Source organism: Panthera onca, chromosome E1 (assembly GCF_046562875.1).
Source record: "Panthera onca isolate mPanOnc1 chromosome E1, mPanOnc1 haplotype 2, whole genome shotgun sequence".
NCBI lineage: Eukaryota > Metazoa > Chordata > Mammalia > Carnivora > Felidae > Panthera > Panthera onca.
Genome location: NC_138352.1, coordinates 2,159,449 through 2,179,774, shown reverse-complemented (window position 1 = coordinate 2,179,774; position 20,326 = coordinate 2,159,449). Strand labels below are relative to the sequence as shown.

At 37.3% G+C, this 20,326-nt stretch overlaps 1 protein-coding gene across 15 annotated transcripts in view; it reads left to right on the top strand.

Annotated features, from left to right (window-relative positions):
- BPTF (bromodomain PHD finger transcription factor) overlaps window positions 1-20,326 on the top strand; it is a 149,689-nt gene that overhangs the window by 50,182 nt on the left and 79,181 nt on the right. For 10 of the 15 annotated variants that reach the window (XM_060645645.3, XM_060645639.3, XM_060645641.3 and 7 more), the window contains exons 4-6: window positions 2,629-2,835; window positions 3,386-3,574; window positions 17,667-17,855. In XM_060645645.3, coding sequence (XP_060501628.3) covers window positions 2,629-2,835; window positions 3,386-3,574; window positions 17,667-17,855 — 585 coding nt within the window. The remainder of the gene's footprint in view (window positions 1-2,628; window positions 2,836-3,385; window positions 3,575-17,666; window positions 17,856-20,326) is intronic. The other 5 variants (XM_060645647.3, XM_078438279.2, XM_060645640.3 and 2 more) reach the window with 4 other exon arrangements.

Genomic DNA, 20,326 nt, shown 5'->3' with positions numbered 1-20,326 from the left:
TTAACCTGGCTCAGGTGGCGTTTGTCAAGTTTCTCCACTATAAAATTACTCCTTCTACCCATGCTGTGCTTTGGGGAAGAAAGTCACTACGCACAGCCCACACTCAGGGAGGGGAGAGTTAGGCTCTCCCTCCTGGAGGTAGTGGCTATCTACATAAATTATTTGGGATTTTTCTGCACAGCAGATTTGTCTGTTCTTCTAGTTTATTATTCAGTCATTTATTTATATCGGTGTGGACTCATGGATATTTACCTTATCGCTTGGGTTATATTTCTTTTTTAAATTTTTTTTTTCAACGTTTTTTATTTATTTTTGGGACAGAGAGAGACAGAGCATGAACGGGGGAGGGGCAGAGAGAGAGGGAGACACAGAATCGGAAGCAGGCTCCAGGCTCCGGGCCATCAGCCCAGAGCCAGACGCGGGGCTCGAACTCACGGACCGCGAGATCGTGACCTGGCTGAAGTCGGACGCTTAACCGACTGCGCCACCCAGGCGCCCCTAGATTTCAATACCTAATTTACCTTGGGTTACCTTGGGTTATGGATATTTACTTTATAGTTTGGGTTATATTTCAATATCTAATTTACTTTCTTGCTCAACTTCTTACTTTATAAAAGATAATAAATACTTATGATTTTTTTAAAAAGTTCAAATAGTATAAAAGGGTATACAGTGAAAAGTGAATCTCCTTCATAATCCCGTTTCACCTTGCTTTTTTCCAGACACGCTATTATTGCCATTTTTAAAATCCTGCTAGATCTACTCTGCATGTTTAATAAGTATCACCTGTGTTTTCTAATAGTGCATTTTAATCTTAGATAAAATGATTAAGACTTTGAAAGTACACTTGAACTGCCTGGCTCTGTTCTTCTATATGTGTTATCTGCTATACATATAATCCTATTAATTTTCCCATTCTCCATTTACTGAAAAATTTCCCCATTTTCTATTTGCTTAAAGTAGAATATTTATATGTAATAAATATATCTACTTAAGCTATATCGGAGCCTGTTCCTACATGCTCTGCATCTGTAGTGCCTTTAATTCATGTGTATTTTTTGAGAATGCTATAGTCATACTGTTATATATAAATACTGTTGCATACAAATATACTTCGTCTTCAGAAACTAGCAGACTGATTACCAAGGATTGTGTTTATTCATATCTGGTGGTAGGAAGTATTTTTCTGTTACATCTGTTTAGAAAAATATGTAACATTTTCATCAGATAAGTTTTAGTTGTCAGAATTCTTTGGGGAGGTTGTATCCCCTTCTTGCTATTTTCTCTCCATACAGTAGATCAAATAATAAGAAATTTTATTACTTTCAGTCAGGCTATATCCCTCTTAGTTTTCTTTCATGAATCATGGCATTAAAATCGGCAAATCTCAGGGCGCCCGGGTGGCTCAGTTGGTTGAGTGTCCCGACTTTGGCGCAGGTCGTGATCTCATGGTTGGTTCATGGGTTTGAGCCCTGTGTCGGGCTCTGTGCTGACAGCTCAGAGCCTGGAGCCTGCTTCAGATTCTGTGTCTTCCTTGCTCTCTGCCCCCACCCCCCACTCGCGCGCGTGGTCTCTCCCTCTCAAAAGTAAGTAAAAAAAAAACATTAAAAAAAATCGACAAATCCCTTTTTATTCTTACATTCTCAGCTTTGAGTACGGTAATAAAGAACTATCCAGTCCCTTAAAAAGCAATGTTAAGTGTGTTTTTATCAAATATGTTAAATTAGAAATATTTTCTAGAGTGAGCTTGCCTATTCACAAAATTATGTACATAATATCATCTTAACTAATGAACAAAACCAAAATAAGATGTATAATTAAAATGTTTAGTGGTCTGACTTAGGGGAATGTGAAAAACTAAAAAGTGTCCAATATAGAGGAATTAGTTAATTCCATTATGGATTATCATGTGGTAGAACACTAGAGAATTGGAGAATTATGTAAGATACCATGCAAAAACAGTGCCTGGGTCATTGAGGTACTTAAATTCTTCTTCTCTAAAAAAATTCTTTTTCTCTAACTAGGTAATAGACCAGCTTTTATCAAAAAATAACCAACTAGCATAGAATGATTATAGTTGGTATTCTATTTATATTTTTCAAATTTCCTACAATGAGCATGTTATATTTCAGTGTAATTCAGCATGTAGTGTACTTTTTGTTATTAAAAAAAATTTTTTTTTAATGTTTCTTTATTTTTGAGAGAGAGAGAGAGAGAGCGTGCAACACTAGTGGGGGAGGAGCTGAGAGAGAGGGAGACACAGAATCCGAAGCAAGCTCCCGGCTCGAGCTGTCAGCACAGAGCCTGACGTGGGGCTCGAACTCATAAACCTCTAGATCATGACCTGAGTTTAACCGACTCAGCTTCCCAGGTGCCCCAAGAGTCAGATGCTTAACCGACTGAGCCATCCAGGTGCCCCTACCATATATTTTCTAGAAGTGAAGATTACCCCATTGGTTGTGTTCTATGGGCATCAATATCGTATCGGTAATCTTGATCCTTATTTCTTAGTTCCGCTGTTTTGACATATGTAACTTTAATAACTTGTATTGAAACTCTTGAGTGACATTTGTGGTACTTTTTCTATATTTGGTATACCTGGAAACAAAATTTTTTTTTTTGTTGTAGAAGAAATTTTGGAATCCATAAGAGCCAAAAAAGGAGACATTGATATTGTTAAAAGCCCAGAAGAAATAGAAAAGGACAAGAATGAGACTGAGAATAATAACTCCAAAGATGCTGAGAAAAGCAGAGAGGAGTTTGAAGACCAGTCCCTTGAAAAAGATGGTGATGACAAAGCACCAGATGATGATCCTGAGCAAGGAAAATCCGAGGGTAAAAAAATTACTTGGCTAGAAAATAGTATTTCATCAGTGTTATTTATGAAACCTCCAATTTTGCTTTCAAAATGAAAATGAATCCTTTTTTTTATTACTAATACCTCTATAATTTTATATTTCTAAAGAAATTAGGATATCCTTTCCTCTTGTAACATGTATAATCATTGTAATGAGTTTTATGTATTGGTAGATTTGCTATAATATACCCATATCTCTATTTATACTTCCTAATAAGATACCCTTTCCCTGTAAGATTTGTTGGTGAAAAAAATCACTATTTTTATACCAGAATATACACTTTTGTATGTGTTATGTTCATTTTTATATTAATTACTTAAACGTTCTTAATATTTTAAATATTCTTAAATACTCTTTGGATTGCCTACTGCAAAAATATCCCAAAATCTAATTGCTTCAAAATGGCCATCAAATAAAAGCAGGTTTTCTTGGTGATCATTCATTTTTAGTAGTTGATTGAATGTGGCCATTTGTCCTAGAGCAATTTAAAGGATATCTTTAAAGTTTTGTTGTGCATTTTACTGTAGAGCCAACAGAAGTTGGGGATAAAGGTAACTCTGTGTCAGCAAATCTTGGCGACAACACAACAAATGCTTCTCCAGAAGAGACTAGTCCCTCTGAAGGGAGGAGTCCCGTGGGGTGTCTCTCAGAAACCCATGATAGCAGCAACATGGCAGAGAAGAAGGTGGCATCTGAGCTCCCCCAGGACGTGCCAGGTACAGAGGGCAGTGTATCAATGCCTCTGTAATGGGGGGAATCCTTCCCTTTGGTAGTAAGAGCTGAATGTCACCTGGAATTTTAAAGTATGTGTTCATTCATGCTGCTTGCTTACATAAGTGCCATCCCTGATTGCTAAATTGTCACCTAACATTCGGAGTTTGACACATTCTTGCACTTAGTGCTTGAAACTCATCATAATCTTCATGCTTTTTTAAGTTCATTTAGCTGGTTTTGACTAATAGACTTATTTGTATATTTTATCACCAGATCATAGTGGCAGACATTTTGGTTTTAAGTACTTACATACTAATGGCTCAGTGTTGAATGATTTGACCATTCCAATTCTGTACGTACTAACAAATTAATTTTATGTTTGCATGTGCTTGTGTGGTTTTTTTTAAACATTTCAAACCATGATGTTATGATAGAAAACCATTGTCACAAAACATTTTGTGCAAGATATATTTTGAAATGTAAGTTAACCAATAATCCATATTTTAAGCTTTTCTAAAATTAAAATTGTGCTTGAAGTAAGTTTTATCACACATGAAGGATGTCATTATACCTTTCATTTTGCCTTGTTTTTAAATGAGAAAGAATTTTTATTTTAGGAACTGTGTATTTTTTTAAAAAGCAAACTAAAAAATTCAGATGAGTAAAACAAAATAAACACTGGTAATCCTACCAGAAAGGAAGAATTGTAGCTAATACCTTGATGGAAATCCTTAATGATTTTTTTCCGTATATTGTAAGAATATCACATATTTTCCAACTTGCGGTACTTTCGTTGCTACATTTCATACTGGGGATGTGCTTCTGATGTGTTGGGAGGAAGATAGCATTAGCAGTTGGAAGATTTGATTCTAGATCTGCTTCTGTCATTAAGTCAATGTTATTTAATCTTGCAAGGCCTCAGTGTTCCTGTTCTGTTAACTTGAAGGATTTTGATGATCAACAGTGCTTGTGTGACTGCTCTCAACTGAGTGTTTATAAACAGTAAACTGTTGCTGAAAACACCAGTGTAACATTAGGTTACATGCAGTGATGTGTGTGGAGGGTCCCGAAGAATCACAATAATAAGCTCACCATGTTTTATGCTAATGAGAGACTGGTCACTAAGATGAAGAAAAGTCTGGAAACTGCTATCTGGTGAAATGAATACAGAAACAAATTTAATGAAAAAACTTTTTTTTTAATGTTTATTTATTTTTGACAGAGAGAGAGAGAGAGAGAGAGAGCGAGCGAGCATGAGCAGGGGAGAGGCAGAGAGAGAGGGAGACACAGAATCCAAAGCGGGCTCCAGGCTCTGAGCTGTCAGCACAGAGCCTGATGCAGGGCTCGTGAGATCATGACCTGAGCCGAAGTCAGACGCTTAACCGACTGAGCCACCAAGGCGCCCCTGTTATTTTTGTTATTAGAATGGTTTAAGGGGAGAAACTCTTATCTTAGTATCTGACTTAACACTTTTAAAGGGCACCAAGTGAAATAATATATATAAAAGACTTAGCATAGTATCTGACGCATGTTAACTGCTTAATAAATGTTGGATACTGTCCTTATTGCTGTATAGTCAACTCTTTGAAAGAGTGAGAAAGCCCAGCAAGTAAAAAAATAATAAAGTGGGTGCGTTGAATTATCCATTTACTGATTCACTCACTAGTAGTTAACATAATTCTTCTAAATGAGATCCTTTGTATTTAAACTTTGTATTCAAGTGGTTTTCTTCATGCGTAGTCATGAAAAATTGATTTAGATGAGAACCCGAATAAGAAGTGTTAAGAAAGCTAGAATGGGAGCAAATAGCAATTGTCAGTAGTTGTGATCAGAGTGGATTGGGGCCATTAGCAGGATCAGAGTGCTAGATAGCTGAAGATGCTGTAGATTCGAAACCTGACCATTTAGTAAATCATAGTTCTTTTCTTGACTAGACTAATAAATGAAACCAAACCTAGAAACCTGATAGTCTTATACTTGCTTCCAAAACAATATGAAGCATTTTTAAAGATACTAATTAAACATACCACACCAGTCTTTAAAGAGGAATTGGATACATTTAAAGTAGGTAAAAACATTTTGGTAGGTCCCTGACTGTAAAACTTAATGACACTAGTGACCAAAATGGACAAAGTCAAGGCCCTTGAGGACTTTACTTTCTAATGGGCAGTAGACAGGCCTAATAGTAGAGTTCTGACCCTCAGAGAAGACTATAACGTACCTCTCTGCTTCCTTCTGTTTCTCTTTCTCTATGAGCTCATTTATTCAACAAATATTTATTGAGCGTAATGGTGCCTGGCAGTGTGCTAGGTACCTTGTGGTGTCCCGGGACCAATTTCTGTTACCATTCTTGACCACTCTGTGGTCAGTAGATGAGATGTGGTATCACAAGAGCTAGAGAGGGGGGTTATTCTAGGTGGATGAAAAATAACAACTGATAGAAGGCATCTCACAGGGTTTTCTTTTCTAAATCTTCAGAATGTGTTCAGACACCTAATTTAACGACTAAAGTTTATCAGTAGAAGACTGTCAGATTGGCAAGTGTTCGGTATGGAAAGATATATTATGATAAACTTTTTCATTAAAGTATAGCACCTGGTTAAGTAATATTCAGTAAATAGCTTGATAGATATTTACAAATATCTACACAGGTGGAACACACCTGTGTAACCACATCATTTCCCCTCTTAGCCGCCACTGCCCTCACTCCCACAAAAGCATTTACCATCTTGACTTCTATAAACACCAGTTAGGATTACCTTTAAAAAAATAGTATCATACAGTATATACTTTTTGATGTCCAGTTTTTTTTGCCTCCACAATATGTGTGAGCCATCCAAATGTTGCTTGTAATAGTAGTACATTCCTTTTTATTGTAGTATAATATTCTATTATATAGATAGATGACGATTAATTATGAATTTATTATTCATTTTCTGAGTTGATGGGCATTTGAATGGTTTCCAGTTTGGGACCATTGTGAATAATGCTACTATGAATATTTTTTTGCATGTTTTTTATGCTCATATATGTACCTTTCTAGAGATATGAATCTAGTTGTGGATTTCCTGGGCCGTTCATTTTATGTATGCTCATCTGTAATAGGTGCTGCTGGTTTTCCAAAGTGGTTGTACAAGTTTATACTTCCATCAGTAGTCTACAAGAGTTCTAGCTCCTCTACATCCTTGCTAACACTTGGTATCATCAGTATCATTCTTCTTTCTTTTCCCCTTTATTTTATCCGTTCTGATGGCAATGTAGGGATATCTTTTGGTGGTTTGGACTTGCAGTTTCCTGGGGACTAAAGATGTTGAGCACCTTTTCATGTATACGAAATATATGTGTATATATAGGTCATTTGGTTACCCTCTTTTGTAAAGTACCTGTTAGCTCCTTTGTTTTCTATTATGTGGTCTCTTTTTCGTTTGTGGTTGTTTCATGGCAGAGGGTTAAATCCAGTCCCTCTGCTCCATCTGGAAGCAGAAATTCCTACGTTGATTCTGTAAGTGTTAACCCAGTCTCATATTCCTGGAATAAATACCATTTGGTTGTGGTGTATTTTCATTCTTATATATTGTTGCATCCAGTTCGTTAATATTTTATTTAGGAGTTGGCACTGATACGTGAGATTGACTTGTAATTTTCCTTTTCTGTTAATGTCCATGTCCGGCTTTGGTGTCCAGATTATGCTGGCCTCACAAAATGAGTTGGGGCTAGTTCCCACTTTTTCTGTTGTCTGCAGGAGTTTCTGTGAGTTGGTATTATTTATTACTTAAATAAAGGGCTTTTTATTTTTTTCATGAAGCCACTGGTCCTTGAGCTTTTTTTAAATTATTATTATTTTTAATGTTTATTTTTGAGAGAGAGAGAGCGTGAGCAGGGAAGGGGAGACAGAGGGAGACAGAATCTGAAACATGCTCCAGGCTCTGAGCTGTCAGTACAGAGCCTGACACGGAGCTCGAACCCACCAACCGTGACATCATGACCTGAGCTGAAGTCAGACGCTTAATCAACTGAGGCACCCAGGCACCCGGGCCCTGGGGTTTTTATTGTGGGAAAGATTAATTTTAGATTTGATTTCTTTGATGGATAGTGGGCTATTTATATTTTCTGTTGTTTTATGTCAGGTTTAGTAAGTTGCATTTTTCTAGGAATCTACCTATTTTGCTTAAATTTTAAATTTTATTGGCATAATAACATCCTGTTTCTTTGGTGTCTGCAGGGATCTATAGTGATGTTCTCTTTTTTTTCAGTCCAGAAATTGGTTGTTTGTTTTCTTTTTAATCATCTCACAAAACTTTGTTAAATCTCACAAAACTGTTAACACCTTTTATTAGTCTTTAAAAAAAATAACTTTTGGCTTTGTTGATCCTTTTTTGATTCTGTGTTTATTCCAGTTTATTTCTGATCCTGTCTTTATTATTTCCTTTGCATCTTTGTGGTGTTTTTTTTTTTTTTAACTGCTCCTGTTTTTTAAAAAAACTTTATTGAACTATAATTGGCATACAAAAAGTTGTACATATTTAATGTATACTCGATGAGTTTGGAGATAAATATACACTCAGGAAACCATCACCACGATCTGTGACAAACATATTCATCACCTGGCTTTTTTCCCCTGCTTTTAAAATTTTTAAATTTTTATCATTTTTGTGGGTTGCACTTATTTTTTTTACGTTTATTTATTATTTTGAGAGAGAGAGAGCGCACACACAAAAGTGAGAGAGGGGCAGAAAGAGAGGGAGAGAGAGGATCCCAGGCAGGCTCTGCACTGGCAGCATGGAGCCTGATGCAGGACTCAAGCTCACAAACCTTGAGATCATGACCTGAGCCACCCAGGTGCCCTTTGTTGGTTGCATTAAAACAAAACAAAACAAAACAAAACCTCCTCAAAAGAGTATCCTAGTTGATACTAATTATCCTTCTACATTCAAAAAAAATTTATCTATCTATCTATCTATATTTATTTATTTTGAGAGAGAGAGAGAGAGAGAGAGAGAGGGAGCAGGGGAGGGGCAAAGAGAGCAAGAATCCCAAGCAGTGTATAGCCCAACGTGGGACTTGAACTTACAAACTCTGAGATCATGTCCTGAGCCAGAATCAAGAGTTGGATGCTTAACCAACTGAACCACCCAGGCGCCCCCCATCCTTCTGCATTTAGATGAAAATATTATTTCTCTCTTGGCTCTTCAAGATGGGTGCTTTATGATTTTTAGTTTTTATTTATTTTTTCTATTTCTATTTTTATTATGTTTTTCTATTCCGCTGTCAAGGCTGTAAGTTTCCTTTTTGTGCTGTTGTAGCTGCATCCCACAAATATCATATTGTCTTTGTCATTGAGTTTAAACTATTTTCTAATTTCCATTATGATATAGTTTCTCCCCCCCCGCCCCTTCTGGTTATCGTTTTGTTACTGATTTTTAGCTTACCCACTGTAATCAGAGAAATTGTTGAGGCTTTTTTTAATGGTTCAGTATTTGGTTAATGTTGACAAGTGTCTCACGCACGCTTGAAGAGAATATATGTGTTTCAGTTGGGTGCAGTATTGGACAATCAGGTCAAAGTTTATTGTTTTATTTTTTTTATTTTTTAGAGAAAGAGAGCATGAGTGGGGGAGGGGGGAGAGGGGCGGAGGGGTGGGGGGGTAGAGGGAGAGAGGGAGAGGGAGACAGGGAGGGAGAGAGAGAGAGGGAGACAGAGAGAGGGAGAGAGAGAGGGAGGGAGAGAGAGAGAAGGAGAGAGAGAGAGAGAGGGAGGGAGGGAGAGAGGGAAAGAGAGAGGGAGGGAGAGAGGGGAGGGGGGAGAGGGGTGGAGGGGTGGGGGGGCAGAGGGAGAGAGGGAGAGGGAGACAGGGAGGGAGAGAGAGAGAGGGAGACAGAGAGAGGGAGAGAGAGAGGGAGGGAGAGAGAGAGAAGGAGAGAGGGAGAGAGAGAGGGAGGGAGGGAGAGAGAAGGAGGGAGGGAGGGAGGGAGGGAGAGAAGGAGAGAGGGAAAGAGAGAGGGAGGGAGGGAGGGAGGGAGGGAGGGAGAGAAGGAGAGAGGGAGGGAGGGAGAGAGGGAGGGAGGGATGGAGGGAGAGACAGAGAGAGAGAGAGAGAGAGAGAGAGAGAGAGAGAGAGAGAGAGAGAGAATATATCTTAAGCAGGCTCCACGCCCAGCCTAGAGCCCAATGCTGGGTTATATCCCACCGCTCTGGGATCATGAGCCAAGCCAAAATCAAGAATCAGACGCTCAAACGACTGAGCTACCCAGGTGCCCCTGGGTCAAGGTTTTTAATTGTGTCGTTCAAATCTATATCCTTCCTAGTATTTGTTTTCCTTCTCTGTGAGATATTTTAAAATTACTTCTAACAGTTTACTGTGGAGTTTCTTTTTGTCAGTTTTTGCATTACATAGTTTGAGGCTGTGTAATTAGGTGCACATAATCTTTATATTTCTTGTTCAGTTAACTTTCTCATTGTAAAATAATCCTTTATCTTTAATAACATTTCTAAGCTACCATAGCCTGCTTTTGGTTAGTGTTTATATTGTATATCTTTTCTGGAATAGAAAGACGTTTTTTAAATAATGTGAGAATTTAAATTTCCTTAGAAATATATCCAGAATCTCTTGAGAAAGACATGTACTTTAGAATTTCTTTAGAAGTAAATGTGTATTGGAGCGCCTGGCTGGCTCAGTTGGTAGAGCATCTGACTCTTGGGATTATGGGTTTGAGCCCTGCGTTGGATATAGCTTAAAAATTTTTTTAAAGCCTTAAAAAAAAGAAAAGAGTAAATGTATAGTATTTCAAGCTGTATTTTGACATAAAGTCTTGTCAGAGAGTACTGTCATTTTTATGTAATATGATTAATGAATTTACGCAAAGGAAACATTACAAATTTATGGTCTAAAAATCTGTGGGAGTGGGAACATGAGAAAAGTAGGCAGGTTTCATGATGTCATATTGGGTACGATCAGTGATCAGAAAGATTTTATGTGGCTAAGATTGAAGATTAAGCTGAAAAGTTGGCAGCCATATTTTGGGCAAGGTTGGTAGCCATCACTTAAAGAAATTAATCTCTTAATATGCCTATTCCTTAGATTTTTTTCTTGCATCTGTATTCCAGACGTTTCACTTTAGTCCATGAAAATACTTACGTTGCCAAAAACAACCCCATGTAGCAAGTATGTTATTTAGTATAACTTCGTTATAGTTAACAAAGGCTCAATTTAGGAATTACACTTTTTTCCTGGATTTTAGATGAGAAACTTTTTGTACCAGAATGTTGAGTTTTAAATTCATAAGTGGAGAGAGAAGGACACATAACTTTCTAACATTTTAAACTCAAATCCACTTTGAGTGTTTGTATTCAGACATAATGCACACAGTATCTGTCTCAAGTTCATGCCTCTAGATTTAATCACTGGGATTAGGAACATATGAGTAGTAGATAAAACTGGTTTTATTTCCATAACTATAATTGTTTGAAAACGTTTCCATGGACATATTGAAACTCTAACATCTATAAAGTTCAACTAAAAGAACATTGATTTAATCTATTTCTTAACTTTCTGAGATAATGACATTTTAAAAGATAGGCACTTTGTTTTAGTTTTGCATTTTATTACAAGGGAAATTCAGTGGGTAAGAAGCTATTGGTACTAGACGTTGATCTCATGTAGTAGCCACATTTTAGCTCACTGAGTTGATCGGTAAAGGCTTTGGGAACCTCTGCAGCTAAATACTCTTTTGTTTCTTATTCTTTTTAATATGTTTGGTTTTAGTTTCTAGTCATACGCATTCTGGTTATTTTACCTCATTTTCTTCCTTAAAAAAATTCCTTTAGTACCTTCAGAAGGAAAATTTACTTTTTTCTCTTTGTAGTACTTTGCTTAGAAATTTTTTAGGCTTTGGTGTTAATGTTCAGACGTTGAAGATCAAGGGGTATTTTTGGTTTGAGGGATGACTACAAAATTACCTTATTTTTACTCATTTACATGTCTAATGAAAATGGTATCGTAAGTACCAAAACTTACAATATTTGCCATAGGGCTAGAACATTTGGCCTTTGGAACATTTGGAAATGTATATGTTGCGGGGGTGGGGGTGCCTCGGTAGTTCAGTAGGTTAAGCGTCTGACTTTGGCTCAGGTCATGATTTCATGGTTTGTGAGTTCAAGCCCCACGTTAGGCTCTGCCTGCTTCGGATCCTCTTGTCTCCCCCTCTCTCTTCCCCTCCTTGCTTGTGCGCGCATTCTCTCTCTCTCTCTCTCTCTCTCTCTCTCTCTCTCTCTCTCAAAAATAAATAAATATTAAAAAATGTATGTTGGTAGACAGTACCTTCTTGGTGGTGTTTTGAAGCAAACGGTTCATATTTCCTTTAATTCTGTAGCCAAATGAAATAAAGAAGTGAAGAGTTCTAGAACAATTAAGGTTTATTGATTAATTTTTTTAGTAATCTCTACACCCAGTGTGGGGCTTGAACTCATGACCCCAAGATCAAGAGTTGTACCCACTTCTGACTGAGCCAGCCAAGCGCCCCTAGAACAATTATTTAAAAAAAAAACGAAACAAAACCCAAAGTCAGTATTCTACACTGAAATGGAGGAAAACACTGCTTTCCACTCAAGACAGATTAACTGGGGACAAACTAACAAAAAAGCTATATGTTTTATGAGTTTGTGGTAGTCCTCAGCTTATTGTCACCTCGAAAGTTTAAATGGATAGAATCTGAACTCCCATTTGCTTTCAGTGGGTTATTGGCTTTTTTTAAATAGAATACCTGGCAAGGGATTGATTCCCTGTTCTTTATGAAGTACCATTATCTCCCTACTAGCAGAAAACACTTTCTCTAAAGAATTTTAAGATGTGTATAGTCAGAATCTCTTAAGTTCCTATTCCAGAATTCTTTTCTTTTCTTTTTAATGTTTACTTACTTATTTTGAGAGACAGTGCTTGAGCATAAGCGTGCACGCAAACAGGGGAGGGCGGGGGGGGGGGGGGATATCCCAAGCAGGGTTGCCTGAGCCTGATGTGGGGCTCGATCCCACAACTGTGAGATTATGTCTTGAGCCAAAATCAAAAGTCGGGTGCTCAACCGAGTCACCCAGGTGCCCCCCAGAAGTATTTTCTTAGTTAAAACCATTCTTGGAGTATATTATGTTAAAAAAGTTTTTGTGGGCTGGTGTAGAATCTAATCACTTTTTATTTTTCTGTGAGAAAGTACACTCTGAACTCTGAGCTCATAAATGAGGGGATTTCTTTCCTTCTTTCTTTATTTTTTTCTTTCTTGGGATGGTTATCTTTATATATTGTTTCATTATTTGAGAAGATGTTAATTAGACCTTTATAAATTATGACTGCTGCGCTTTACAAATCTAGACTTTACAGCTGTGAAAAGAATGGTTAGTGAAGAATTTGATATTATTCATGTGAGACTTCTTTTGTTTCAGATATATGCATTTTCCCAACAAGAGTTAGTTGATTGTGTTAGTGGTTTGCAGCTGTCAGATATTAAATTATTTCCATCCTTCACATAAAATTTGTTTACTATAAAAATTTTCAACCATACACAGAAGTTAAGAGAAGAGCATAATGGCTGCATCCCCACTACCATATATCTAACACTTAGATAGAAAATTGTCAAGATTTTGTCATATTTGCTTTGCCCATGATTTTTTTTTACTCCGCCCTTTTTTTGCTGAAATAAAAAATTGTTTTCTTTTTTTTTTTAAATTTTTTTAACGTTTATTTATTTTTGAGACAGGGAGAGACAGAGCGTGAACAGGGGAGGGGCAGAGAGAGAGGGAGACACAGAATCTGAAGCAGGCTCCAGGCTCTGAGCCATCAGCCCAGAGCCCGACGCGGGGCTCGAACTCAGGGACCACGAGATCGTGACCTGAGCCGAAGTCGGATGCTTAACCGACCGAGCCACCCAGGTGCCCCAAAATTGTTTTCTTTTTTGACCCTAGGTATACACTGTTAGATAAATCATAATCCTTAGTTAATTGTACTCATCATTGACCATTGTATAGTCCCCCTTAATTTATTCATTAAGGTTTTAAATTGCTTAATGATAATGAAAATAAATACTTAGGAACCTGTCACTTAAAACAAAGAGCTAAGTCCTGCTTTGAAACTAACCTGCATCTATAATCATCTCCCCAGTCATATCCCCTGCCTCCCTCTCCCCTGCCTGAAGTAAATTGTCACTCTGAAACCTGTGTTCACTAACATGTTTTGTTTTTATAAGGGATCCACGGTAGAATCAAGACTATTGATACTGGAGCTCAAAGCGATGTATAATTCACATGCTTTTGCTTCGTTGAATTGATTTACATGATTTGCTAAAAAACTGTATATTTCTCTTTTAGTTGTTTTAATCTTGATAGCAGGTGTATTGTGTTACATATTATTTAAAACCCTTTTAAAAATATATTCTTTTTTCAAAATGTTTATTTATTTATTTTTGAGGGAGAGAGGGAGGAAGGGGCAGAGAGAGAGGTGGACAGAGAATCCCAAGCAGGCTCCACGCTATCAGCGCAGAGCCTGACGTGGGGGTCAAACCTGCAAACTGTGAGATTATGACCTGAGCCGAAATCAAGAGTCAAATGCTTAAATGACTGAGCCACCCAGGCACCCCTAGAACCTTTTCAAAAAAAATATTTACTTATTTTGAGGCAGGGGAGGAGGGAGGGATGGAGGGAAAGAGAGAGAAAGAGAGAAAGAGAGAGAGAGAGACTGTGCACAAGCGGGGGAAGGGCAGAGTGGGAGAGAGAATCCTAAGCAGGCTCCACGCTGAATACAGAGTCGGACACAGGACTTGGTTTCACAACCGTGAGATCATGACCTGACCCAAAATTAAGAGTCAGATGCTCAACTGACTGAGCCTCCCAGGTGCCCCATTACATATGGTTTTACATCTCTTGAGTCTCTTAGTCTAGAGGACTCTGTTTCCCCCAATTTTTTCTGTACGCTGTTGACTTGTTGAAGAATACTAGTGTAATCCTGCTATGGGTATCGTGCATTTGGAACTTGTCTGTTTCCTTCTTCTTAGTGTTCTTTAATTTATTCTAAAAGCTTGATTACATACATTACAAACATTAACTGTTTTTGGCAAGAATATTCCATAAGCTATGTGCTCTGGGTACTTCAAATCATATAGCATCAAAAGGCTCATGATATGATGTCTGTTTGTTTTGCCTTTATAAATGGTGAAATTGATCAGTGAGTTCAGGTAGTGACATTATAAAATTTCCTGTTAACCTCTCATTCATTCATGGTCATTTCAGAAATAGTTATCTATTTGGAGATTATAATACATTGATTTTTTTTTCTATTTTTTTTTTTTAACTGAAATTCTGTGGAGAATTTTCCCTCATTAACCAAGGCTGTGTGAATACCTTGAACTGTAGTCAGAGCAGGAATAAATGCTTAAATTATTTCTCTTTAATTTTAATTTTCAGAGTCAGGAGTCGGTATAACAGTTACCTTCAGTGGTGAGTCATGAGTTATGGACTTTTACACAAGGGCATGGCTTTCTCATTTTAAGAATCTGTTTGAGATCCTGGACCTTCATATATTCAGTTTCTTTCATTCAGTTGTAGTTATTTATTTTGTTTAAATTGACCACAGTCCCCTTCGTGTTGGCTTTTGAGTCCTTTTTCCATAACCCTGGTAACCTTAGATAGCGTTTTCACTTTTTGGCAGAATAAGACGTGTGGGGCTTCCCTTATGTATTTCTTTCTCCAGACCTGGAATTAGTCATTCCTCCAAGAAGCCCTGGTGGTTCCTTTTAGTGGGGAATGATATTTAGAGACCACAATCTGGACCCAGAGTATTACTGCTTTGGGCTGTCACTGCCTCTAGGCCTTTTTGGTGGGTGGTGTTAGCAAATAAGTATTTTTGAAAAGACAAAGACCATCAATTCATATTGACATTTCAATTCAGATTGAGGATTTCATACCTAGTTTTGGTGTTTTTTTCTTTTTTTTGTTTGTTTTTGTTTTTAAACTTGCATCACTTCTCTTACACTGAAAGCCTTATTAGCTCTTAACAGAGTAGTAACTTACATTTTTGCTTTATTCTCATACAGATGTCCATTAATAATAATGTTATTAATATTAATACCGTGGTATACATTAATAAGAAATGATTTTGTGGGCACCTGGGTGGCTCAGTCGGTTTAAGTGTTTGACTCTTGGTTTTGGCTCAGGTCATGATCTCATGGTTCATGGGTTTGAGCCCCATGTTGGGCTCTGTGCTGACAGAGGGATTCTCTTTCCCTCTCTCTCTGCCCCTCCCCAGCTTATGCATATGTGTGCACTCTCAAATAAATTTAAAAAAAAAGGAAATTATTTTGAGCATCATAGCAATTTTGTAATAACAATATTACTGTTGACAGTAAGACCACTGAATAGCATTTCAGAGTTTTTTTGTAGCTCTCTATTCATCCTTATGCTGTATTTCTTAATGTATTTCCATTAAGGATGTATAGTCAAAGTACTGTGTTTCAAAGTCACTTAAAATAATTTTTATTTTATGGTTATGTCAACAACTTGATATACAATTAGGTTTATTTCAGTTTTCAATTTTTAGGGATTGCATTTCTAACTTTAATTTAAAAAAAATGTAAAACAGTTACATGATTCCAAAATCAAACTGTGTAACTGTGTATATTCCCTCTCTAGGTAATCATTTCCTTTCCTTCCCTCTTAGGTAGTCATTTTTATTAATTTTTGGTTATTTTTCCAGTATTTTAAAAATTTTTATAAGTAAAGGCAAAAATCTGTCCTTAAACTTGTATTTTTCTCCCCTTCTTACACAGAAGTTGGCATACTATAAGTACTATTTCACACTTTGCTTTTTTATATTTAATCATTCATATGTGGATATAGTGATTTTCCTAGTCCTGTTATGGTGCATGATATTTCATGTGTATGTCACCTTTTTTTCGACCAGTGCCCCATTGATGGACATTGTGTCTCTGGTCTTTCGCCATTATAAATAATGCTGGAATGAGTAGCTCTGTAAATAAGTAATTTAGTATTTTTTTGCCAGCGTATTTTGGGATGGATTTCTAGACATGGGATTGGCAGGTTACGAGCGAGTGCACATGTAGATATTGTCAGTTCCTTTTTATGCGCTTTGCCCCATTTTTCACTCTCACAGTGTTGTGTGTGGGAGTGCCTGTTAGCAAACTGCCTCTTCACCTGAATGTATTGTGAGACTTGGAATTTTGCCAGTCTGATAGCTGGGAAGCTCCGTATAGTTTTCCTTTGCATTTCTGTTAGTTTGAATTAAGTGAGCGTTTTTCCATATGTTTCAAGGCCATTTTTACTTCTTTTGTGACTGCTTATAGATTTTCTCGTTTTCCTATCAGGTTGTTAGGATTCTTCTTTCAAAAAAAACTAGGAACTCATTATTCATTAGAGATAGCCTTTGTGATATACGGCCAACCACTTTTTAATTTAGGGGATTGATTTTAAAAGTATCTTAGTGGCAAAATGAAATACAGAGGGAGGGAGGCTCTTAATTTCTGAACTACCATGGAAAGACCTAGGCTCTCCGTTCATGGTAGTGTTCATTTTGATGATTCTTTAGGAGCAGTACTCTTACTGCTAACTATTAAATTGCTCTTAAAATTTACAATGACTTAAGCATTACCTTCTAGTTAATTTGGGAGCACAGAATTCAAGCAGAAAATCTTAGAGATAAATAATCCTGTTTAATACTGTTCCTAATACTGTTTGACTACTTTTTGGAAAGAATATAAATTTCAGATTTTGAGGGATTATCTCAAACCCATTTCTACATTTTGTGGGATAATTCTATCACTTTATTCTTCTTCTTCAGCTCTGGGGTAACTGAAAGGCTGTCTGCCTTGTGCTAGAGACTAAGATGATAAGAGTCTGAGCTAATAGACTGAAAGGCTTAAAAAACAACTCCTAGGGTGTTGCTTGTAAATCTCAGACGTTACATCCTTCCTACATGAGCAGCTTTTCTTTTTGAAATCTAGCTTTGTAATGCAAACCTGAAACAGTGAAATGTCTTTTCTGGCAAAGCAGTGGCTTTTCATGTGATTTCTAATCTAAAAATCAGATATTCTATTTTTCTAGAAGACCCTAACAAGACCTGTGACAGCAGTAACACTAGTGCTACCACTACCTCCATCCAGCCTAATCTGGAAAACAGTAACAGCAGCAGTGAACTAAATTCTTCCCAGAGCGAATCTGCTAAGGCAGCTGATGAGCCTGAAAATGGAGAAAGAGAGTCTCATACACCTGTCTCTATTCAAGAAGAGATAGGTAAGAATACACTTCATCCATTAAAGCGAGCTTTTTAATTTTTTTAATTTTTAATTTTTCGAATAAAAGTTTGATGGGGTGGGAAGACCTAGATTTTCTTTGCCTTTTTTGCTTCTTGTTTTTTTTTTTTTTTTTTTTTAAGCACGAATAGCACTTGCATTCATTGTCTTTATTTAAAAAAATGCGAAAGCACACAGGAAAAAATCTTTTTACTACCCCCTCCCCACAGGTAACCACTGTCAACGGTTTGGTGTGTAACATTTTCTATTTTTTTCCACGTGGTTACATAATGTATGTGCGCTTACAAGAAGGTTTATTTTTATTTTATTTTATTTTTTCGCAAAAATGGAATCATTTTGCATGTATGGTTCTGCACCTTGCTTTTTTTTTTTTTCCATGTAGGGGACCTTTTCATGATATAAATTGAATTCGTTCATTTTTTTTTTTTTTTAACTGCTGCATGGTACTCCACGGTATGGATGAACAGTAATTTATTTACTATTTCTCTATTAGTGGACATTGAGTCTGTTAACAGTTTTTTTCTTATTACAAATAGTGGTGCTTTTTTAAACATCGTTAGCATATATCTTTGTGTATTTATGTAAATATTTCTGGCAGTATAGGAACAGTAAGTGAAATTGCTGGGCCAAATGGTAGGTACATTTTAAAAATAGTGATGACTGCTGCTTAATTGTACATTAAAAGGGATTTATACCAATAATTTACATAATAGGTTATTTCTTCATACATACGAAGAAGAATTCAACATCATCCACCTTTTACATTTTTGCTAATGGTGAAAAATATTTCATTTAAAAATTTACATATCGTTGCTTACTAATATGGTTGAGTTTCTTTTTATGTGTTTGTTGGACTTTCAGTGAATTGCTGATTCATATCTTTTGTTCGTTTTTTCCTGTTGAGTCTTGACAGTTTTTCTTAATGAGTTTTAGGAATGCTTTATGTATTATGGCTATTATCTTTGATTTTATGTATATACTTACATAGTCACTGCTTGCTTTTAACTCTTCCTGTTATCTTGTTATACAGATATTTTTATATAGTTAAATTCCTTTCTTTAAGGTTTCTCTGGATTTTGTGTTTTACTCAGGAAAACCCTACCCCAAGCATGTACATGTTTTACAGTAATTTCACATAGTACTTCTGTAACTTGGTTTTTAATCCTGTATAATTTTGTGTATGGTGTGAGATAGAGATCTGTTTTAATTAGAACTTCTTTTCAGTTGCAAGCTGCCAAACCAGCTCAAAGTAGCTTCAGTGAAAAGGGAATGTAATTAGCTCATGTAATGGGGAAGTTCAGATACCTGGACCCCCAGGTATCAAAGCTTTTCTGTCTTCCTCTCTTTCTCTCCCACCTTTTGATCGGCATGTGTTTGTGTGTTAACTTCATTCTCTCCTGATGCAGACAGGCCTTTTCCAAGTGGCAGGGAAGATGGCACCAGCGGTTTGTATTCCTATCTTTCCAAGGTCTGTGACCCAAAGGCAAGGCCCCTACTCCTGCTCCAAATCAAAAGTCCTTGAGGAAGAAATTTGAGTGGCCTATCTTGGACATATTGTTCCCACTCCTGTGGCCAGGGCAGGCAAGGTATTCTACTTGATGGCTCCAGCAAAAGTGTATGACTGGAGCGGGGTAGGAGTGGTTTTCCAAAGAAAGAGGGATGCTGCAAAGATAGGAAACAAGTACCCACAGCTCTACCCTTTGGTAGCTCGACACAAACATATTTACTCAAATTTAAAACGGTTTCTGCTGAACACAATGTGAAGATCTCACCACAACTGAAGAGGTTTTCAAAAACTTCCCAAAAGTACATCTGGTAATTGTAACTTTATCTAGAACTTCTGGGTATTGTGTATTGTTTTTGATTTGGTCTGGATGTAGCTTCTCTCAATCTCACAATCTGTGAGCCAGATTATGAATTTAAACTTTCTATAACACTTGCTATCCTGATAGTGGAAGGTATTTTCCGGTGAATCTGGCTGCCCTTGGTGTTTTGGAGGGGGTGGCTGTGGATGAAATGTGAGAAGTCCTGGGAAGATTCCCCCTTCCAGAGGCCAATCTGCTTTAGCAGCCTGGTTCTTGCTGGCTGTTTTCCAGAATGGGTTGCTGGGGATTGCTGTAGGTTTAAATAATCATCTCTCTCAGCATGGCAGATTGGGAGTTTTTTCTGGCAGTAGCACTCCCTGGTAGATTGCCTGGGTTCCCAGCCTAGCACCTAATACCCAGAAACTCTGCTCAGGGTCTCTCAAGGTGTAGCCACCGTACTTGCTCTGTGGGTCTGCTCTTCAGACCAGATTCCCTAGCCTGCAGGTAAATAAAGTCTGCCTAGGCTTCTGCCTCCTGCCATCCTTAAACAACGAGCTCCAGAGGCTGGCTTAAAGCCGCTCTGTACTCTGCCTCCAGGCTGCATGGAAGTGATTTACTCCTTTAAAATAGGAGGAATGTGGCCTCT